The sequence below is a fragment of the Mycena indigotica genome (assembly GCF_014461135.1).
Source record: "Mycena indigotica strain 171206Taipei chromosome Unknown Mind.scaff0003, whole genome shotgun sequence".
Taxonomy (NCBI): Eukaryota; Fungi; Basidiomycota; class Agaricomycetes; order Agaricales; family Mycenaceae; genus Mycena; species Mycena indigotica.
In genome coordinates, this window is record NW_023503002.1 from 3,230,713 (window position 1) to 3,238,462 (window position 7,750).

General features: G+C 53.4%; 1 protein-coding gene across 1 annotated transcript; it reads right to left on the reverse strand.

The window, feature by feature from the left end:
- Window positions 1-912: 912 nt before the first annotated feature.
- Window positions 913-4,640, reverse strand: MIND_00375000 (CxC2 domain-containing protein; the record flags this gene model as incomplete). Its single annotated transcript, XM_037360586.1, has 13 exons — window positions 913-1,235; window positions 1,286-1,861; window positions 1,939-1,994; window positions 2,046-2,190; window positions 2,242-2,873; window positions 2,915-3,066; window positions 3,113-3,275; window positions 3,326-3,422; window positions 3,469-3,520; window positions 3,572-3,794; window positions 3,844-3,998; window positions 4,039-4,293; window positions 4,344-4,640. The coding sequence occupies 13 exons, from the start codon at window positions 4,638-4,640 to the stop codon at window positions 913-915; spliced, it is 3,126 nt and encodes a 1,041-aa protein (XP_037223471.1).
- Between the last annotated feature and the right edge of the window lie 3,110 nt (window positions 4,641-7,750).

Sequence of the window (7,750 nt, forward strand, 5' to 3'; positions counted from 1 at the left end):
ATGTCAGCGTCGGGCTCGGGCTGTATCGGGGCGTCGGGGGGTCCGACTTCGAAGGGGTCTGAGGAGCACGAGAGATGGGTATTCGCCCGGAGAATAGACGATATTAGCCTAGCGACTACATCTTGTAAGTACGACTTTTATACGCTACGGTATTAGGGATGGATCGGATGGGCGCCAGGTCCCAGGGCGGATCGGATGGGCGCTGCGTAGGGCCGTAGGGGTGAACGGAAGGGGTTGGAAGAATGAGGGGGCGTCCAGGAGGGCGGCGGTATACGGGCCCGTGCGGGCCCGTTCGGGCCCGAACGGCCCGACCCGAACCGTGACATCACCCCCTCCGTTGTGGGCGGCGTCTCGACGCCCTATGGGTCCGCGTCCCCTGGTCTTGCTTTTGGATTTTCCATCGGCCGTTTACGAGTTCTTCGCGGGGCGCGAATGGGTTGAGAGTATAGAAGTCCTCGAGTGCCTCTTCTGCACCCTCCAGTTTGTCCCGCAATTCCCACGTCCACTCTTCCCGAGGGTAGCCTTTCCACTGAATTAAGTACCTCAGGCGGTGTCGACCTTGCTTGCGTACGAGGGAAATGGCCTCGACTTCGTAGTGAGGCTCGCCGTCCCGCATTTCTGCCGGGGGTGGTGGGGCGGCCCGTTGATGATCGGCTACTGGCACCTGTGGTTGGCAACATTTGTCAACTGCACTCAATGCACCCAGCCAAACCGGTGTCAAATCCGCTAGCTCCTGTCAGGCTGACCCCAGCTAGTGCATTTGTCAAAGTACCCCCCACCTACACCTCCTTCTCATCAACAGCTTAAACGGCTTATTTCGGCTCTGGGCCCACATCAATGACATCAAACGATCAAAATCCTGTTAAGTACTAATACAGCATCATTAACTCTAAGTCCTAATCCAGAAGATAACTAATCTTCGCCAACTGACGTCATCGTTGTCAGTGGCTCCACTACTGCTGCCGCACGAATAGCCGCCACACCTGAAGTGCCCCAGCTTGCGCGAAATGCCTCCTCGACCCCCCGATAGATGTATGCTTGGCGCTTAGCATACGCTGTTAAGCCCGCTGCCAACTCCTCGTCCACGTCATCTCGTAACTGCTCTCGTTCCTTCCACTCTCTTTGCACAACCTCGACACTCTTGATAACGCGACGCATCTCCTCCCGCAAGAGATGTACTTCTTCAATCCATCGGTCGCGTCGAGCGCGTGACTTGGTCCATTGCACGCGGACCGCTACCAGAAACACGATTAGCTCCTGAATGCTGGCGCAGTCAAACACCCACAGTCATGTAGTTCCTCTTTATCAGCCTCCCCACCTGCAAACCATATCCACGACACAGGCAACATCTTCTTTGTCACGGGCGGTTCATTTCGCGCACGCCTCGTTGAGCCTAGCTTCCCCAAAGCTGCCCGCGCCTTGGCATCGCTCTCCGATTCGACATGTACCCGTAGATCTTCATCGCGCAGCTCCCGGAACTGTGGCGCAAACTCGGGGCCCTTCAGTCGCAACAGGGCTAATCTCGCCTCTCGATATTTGTTCGCTTGACGCCGAGCCTGATCCCCCACCCTGCCGATTAATGTCCCAAACCTGGTGCTCGAGCTTTGCCCAACCGCATTCGCATTGCGCGTATCGATTAAGTGGGTCTTCGCATGAAGATGCCCACGGATTTTGCCCAGAGCATCAGCGCACTGCCCTAGTCGGAGTTGGGCTTCTATCTCCACCAATGCGGGCCTGCAGATAGCCTCGCGCTGCTCCACCGATAGGTCGCTTGGCAGCCAAAGCTTCGTTGTTTCGGCAGGTGGGGGAGGAAGGTCGGCATCGCGTTTCTCCTCCTCCGCAGAGCGCAATTCTTCCACACCTGGCATGAATACCATTTGGTGCGTCTCCAATGTGCGCAGCTTCTTGAGGACTGCCACACGTAGTCGTCCAGCTGACTTGAGCGCTCAGCAGTCAAAGTCATCGTCCCGCTTGCTTCAAAACGAATACGGCGTCTAGAGCATGCTTCAGCCCATCGCTAGATGGTTAAAAAGGTGTCAACTCACTGTTGGTCTTCGAGTTGTAGTGCACCCTTGATAAATGCAGCAGCTGTTGTTCTACCCGCTCCCAATTCACTTCCGCGTCCACTGCGCAGTTGCTCCAATTCCGACTTCTTCAGATCTGCAAGAATCTGTGCCTCTGAAGGTCCCGCTGTATACGAAGCAGTGAGAGCCGGTTATAGACAAGACTACACACACATACCGTGCTTCGCGTCTGAAAGGTAAGGATTCGGGCACGTTTTATCCGCATTCCAAGCGTCAACTTTGAGCTGCCACTCTTCTCGCAATGAGGGCTCGAGGCTGTCGTCCACTTGGTTGAACTCTCTGACTTGCTGATCACGCTCTGCCAAAGCGATGATCATTTTCCTTGCCAATGTATCTCCTGCATCGTTGGTAATCAGTTTGGTGAAACCGAAGTAATAATCGTCCCGACCTTGCTTGACGTTCTTCTCAAAATTGACGTGATCGACCTTGTCTTCAATCGTATCATGTCGGTTGCCCTCTCCCATCTCCTTGGTCGAGAACGCGATGGGGTTCAAGATCGCCCATGTTCTTTCAATACCCTCTCCGTCTGTCCGCCCAACGCCGACTGCATGTGTCAAAGAATTTGCCGCTTGACAACTGGATTCATGAGCAACAGCGTGCCAAACAGGGAGCGCGAATTGCAACGCGTAGTCGTCTAGTTGCGTCGTGACAAGTTCCTGGTCGTGGAGTTTTTTCGCTCGCTCTCGAATGTGTTGCTGCCATTGGCACGCGATATCGTAGGACACAACGAGTCGCTTTAAGCCCGCGCCACCCACAGCGTTGAGGAAAATCCAGTCCATATTCGCGTAGCTGCGGCTAATCAGTAACAAAGATGGGCGGCACTGTCAAACGCTCCGCTCCCCTTCTGCAAGTCCCCTAGTCCCAATGGTCGAACAAGTCCGTGGCGAGCACAGACACAGCCGCCGACACCAGATACCCTAAGGCCCGTTGTAAGCCTCGTTTCCTTCTGCATCAATGCCGCGAAAGCAATACAAGTGCTGACCTGGTAACTGTCAGCAATGTGAAAGAAAGCAAACGATGATGCATACATCTTCTTCAGCAACGTAGTGCCGAAGATGCTCCTTGTACTGATTTAGCTCCACGAAATAACCGAGACCACTTCCTAGTGAAGGGTCATTGCGTTCGTTCCCTCGAATCCGGTTCTTCAGGCGGAAGTTCGCGTCGAGGGCCAGCATTAGGGAGTACAGATATCTGGTGGTCAATCAACAAAGCTTAATTGTAACGAGTTCAAGAACACATACGATTTGGACTTGTCGACCGTGTCCCAGCCCTCCGGCAAGTTGCGATTGGGATCAGGGCATGCCCAGCAATGAACAGCCAGGCCACCTGCAGGGATATCTGCCAAGCCCTCTTTTTTGCGTGCCGCGTCCGGCCCGTTTGGCACGAAGAAGGAAATCGTATTGTCGACTCATCCTTCCGAAAGCCTTGTAACGATCCTTGGGTTGTTAGGGTTAATTAGGATTAAACAGAGATGAATGATGACTTACCGGAACCTGCTCAGTAAACGTTGCGTTCGTCATCCGCTCCAGGGACCCCACAAAGTCATGCGCGTTCATATTCCCAACGACCTTGAGTGTTCTGAAGAGATCGAGAACTCGGAATGTCGCACACGTGGCGGGCTCCATGGTCGTCGCTGGGTACCAAGCATTGTCTAAAAGCTGAGACAGATGCATGTGTTTGTGGCGCAGACTAGCGCTACAGGCGCAAAACCTTGTGAATCATCAGCATGGTCTGGTCTGGTGCGACCAACGCTACTGACCTCACATCCACCTTGAAAATGCCTCCCACATCAATGACGACCAGTGTTCGTACTCGCGATTCGGGATACGGGCACGGAAATCCATGGTGGCCAAGCTGGTACACCATTCCAAGACCACTGCGACTGAAAAGTGTCGATTTACGCCAAAAGTCTGTCTGGACTCTAGGTCTGGACCCAGTATCAGTCAATACTAACGAGCTTTTTAGAAGAAGGCCGTACTTGGGGAGAATGCAGAGGTAACTGCTCGTGTCGACTACGCAGGCACTCCTCGCAATGAATGGATGGACCACATTCGGTGCAGCGAAATGCGCGTGAATTGGAGCCCTCGCCGAGCGACTCCCCACAAGCGGCGCACGAAGGGCGAGTGCCATGTCTCCCCAGTGTTTCCCCTCGTATAAGTTCGTCAAGGTAGGCGCGCATCATCGGGCGCCAAAGAGCCATGGGGTCATCCTGCAGAGCTATCTAGTCAGACTAATGATAACAAAGGAAAGATGACACACCGAGGCCGTGCGCTTGCGCTTTCCTGCGTGCTGGTCATCCTCCAATGGCTGAGGTTCTGACGATATGGTCAGCGCGATGGCTGCCAGCTCTTCGTCCGCCAGGTCCAAGAACGGCATCCATTCTGCCAGGTCCTCGGTTGCTTGAACCCGCGTAGCTGCGGTTGGCGCGAGATTGAGAAGACGAGACGAAGTGTTGCGGCCACTGGTGAGAAAGTGTACGCTGGTGTCGCCTTGTACTTGGCTGGGCGGAAGGCCGCCCACATGGACCTTTGGTTTCCTCTTGCGCTGTCGGGACATTGAGTGAGGGAACAACTAAAGGCAAAAAGCGAGCCCCGCTCACAGTAAGATCCCCTTGTCGTTTTAGAGAAGAAGACGCGTGTTGACGATTTGATCGTCACGGTATGTCACATACACTGATCCGAATTGGACCGATCATTTGGGAATCGTAATTTACAGCTCAACTACGAAAACAGTCCTTGTCGGTCAAAGCTTAGATTTATAAACGGGCTGGTGGCGAAGCGTCTGCTTCTTCTCGCTGAGGAGAAGTTTTTTATCCCTGAATCCAAGGTCAAAATGTGCGGAAGGAGAATTTGAATACTTACTCTGCAGCATCGGCCCAAGCTGTTTCGATCAGCTCACCACATGTGTAGGAGTCCATCATAAGGGTTCGCGTTGCTGCTACTGCCGGCGCGTGCCAAGGCATGGTGAGATACAACAGTTCTGCGTTCCAGAATCGGAGAAATTGGCAAGAGATGTCGTAAGTTGTCGAGATGAATCCCTTGGTCAAATGCGCAGAGTACCAGTGCTGCCAGTGGATACCTGGAAAGTATTGCTCTCCAAGACTCAAATCGTGTCGACGCGAGTTGGTAGAGATGGGACGCGGGATTGAAGCCTTTGCGAGGGCCCGGGCGTGGGCTACTGGTAGTGTCAAGCTTGAACCTTGGGCGAGGAAGCACACACACCTTCCTGTTGGGGTTTGGAATGGTCGACAGTAACCAATGCCATCTCGTTTTGTGAGGGAAGGAGGCAAGAATCTTGGTCTCCCCCCGGGCCCGTTTTCATCTGTTTTCATGTAGTTCCGCCAGGAAACTTTCTTGGATGAAACGTGTGCCCAAGTAAAGTGGTCATGTGTGCGCAGGTTGCCGGGCCGATTATATATCAATTCACACGTTAACTCTAAATTCTTAATTCAGGAGAGGTCTTGGCGCGATCTACTCTATACATCATGCGACTCTAGCACGGGGAAAGCGGACATTCGACCAGTCCATCTTCACTTGGGTGAAATCATAGAACCCAACGTACAAGGCAGTTATCTCCCGTTTCAACGGCAGCAGCGGCAGTGGTGCACGATACTGTACTGCACCGCAGTCAGGTATTGGGCAGTGCCAAGACTTGTTGAAATGCAGTCGCGCGCAAACGAAGCAGAAGCTGTGACTGCACATGAAACTGTTCAGTTGTCAGGTCAAGACGCTGCGGTAAATCATTGAGCACGTACAGAACAGGATGAGACTTGAGGCGTCGACAGAGTTTGCATTGATGGTTTTTGTCCAGAAGCGTCGGCGAACGGAGGAGTCGTATTGTCGTCCAGATACAGCTCACGACGCGTGACCACCACAGCGTATGGGGCGTGCGCATCGTTATCGGCCAGACAGTCCAGTGCGGCGGTAATACAGCATTCGCGCAGATATGCGGTCCGCTCCTTCTGCCTTGTAGCCTCGAGTTCTGCGTCGTTGTGCCGTTGTTCGTGCAAGATGGGTGCATCGGCATTGATGACCGCTTTGAATGCGGCGTGGGCCATTCGAGCGAAGACTGCAGGTCCAGTATCAACTCGCAATAAAGATTTGAGGGCTTTTTCTGGAGAAAGGTCAGCCAGCGGCATGTATGTAATGGAAGCCGCACGCTGGATTCCTGGGCGCTCTGAGTTTGCCCGAAGTAGTGAGGGCGGTGGAGCTGCGAGCCTCTCGATGAATGAACGGCCTGGTCGTTCATGCAATGCTGAGTTTGTTGTCAGCGTCAAACGTCTGCAAAGAAGCCAAGTGAATCACGGGAAGGCGAATCGGGAGTGCGTGGCCGCTTGCTCAACGCTTTTGCAATAGCAGGGGTTGTTGGGAGCTGGCCTTCAGTGAGCGGGTTGTTTCGACCGCCAGGAAGCTCTAGCGTCAAGACACTTTCAGTTAGCTGGGACGTGGAGATGCGAGTGAGTACTGCTCACCAGAATCTGAAACCGGACTCTCGTCATCACTGCTCGATAGGTCGAGCTGGTCAGTCACCACGTTGGCCTCGTCCATAGCGTCAATGGAGGATAGCGAATGTCCTATTTAACTAATCATCACCGATTCATAATAAAAAGAAGCCACCGACCTTTGGGTCCCTCATCGCTGTAGTCGCTGCTACTGTAGTCGGGTTCCGAGGAAGGAGGCAGTGGAGAAGTACCCCGACGATGGGACATCGACTCCAAGTGGCAGGGATGTCGTTGTCGCGTTGAGAGAAGATATAACGTGTGACGCCTTGTTTTATATGGCACAATTTCGGTCGAAATCTTCCGGATTTTCAATTTGCAACGCAACCATCTCTAGTATAGGATGAGAAAAAGTTCAATTCAAAACGTCTTGGCTGGTTACATCGTGTTGGTGGTACAGTCGTCGATACACCTGTTTCTGCCATTCTGCATCACAGTCCATCCTTGCAGATCGCGGATCTCGTGTGTTCCATTGCTGCGTATCCAGAAAGATAGGCCGAAAGCGGCGAGGGCCCGGCGTTTGTTGAGACAGAGGGACCGCAGCCACAGCGTCATACCAGGTCGTTATCGAGTGCCGTTTCGGTCCGGAGATATAACGCTGCTCGACATTCCTCGCACTCCGTACCCAACAGTCGGCGTCATCCGCTGTCGGTGCAGTAAGCATTGGCGCATTCAATTGCGAGACTAAGAGTTGTCGTTTTTGGACCTCGCTCAAGGTGAATTTGCCCAGGACGCGCAACGTGTCCAGTTGCTCTTGGGAAGGGGGGGAAACACCACGAGGCAAATCTGCCTTTTCGCTATGCTCATAAGAAAAGACTTCAACAATGCCAAAGCGGCAAGGGTTTGAGCACTTGCCTTTCGAGGATCGAAGACCGAGGTTGCATGAATCCGACACTACAAAAACAGTTACTGGCTTTATATTTGAGCGCACATATCACAGACTGAGTTGGAGAGTATGGCCAGAGTTCGAAGGCGATCGCGGGCGCGAAAATGTCGAAGTCGATTCAAGGTCCAGGTTGTTCAGCACTTCAGCGATATCGATGGGCCGGTTGGAGTCGACTAAAACTGGCGGTGGTTGCGGTGGTAGCGCAGATGTCAATGTAACTGGTCCAGCTTGTGGCTCGGAACCTCCTTGGGAAAGCTTTTCTTCGACTCTTTCAGCAACGGG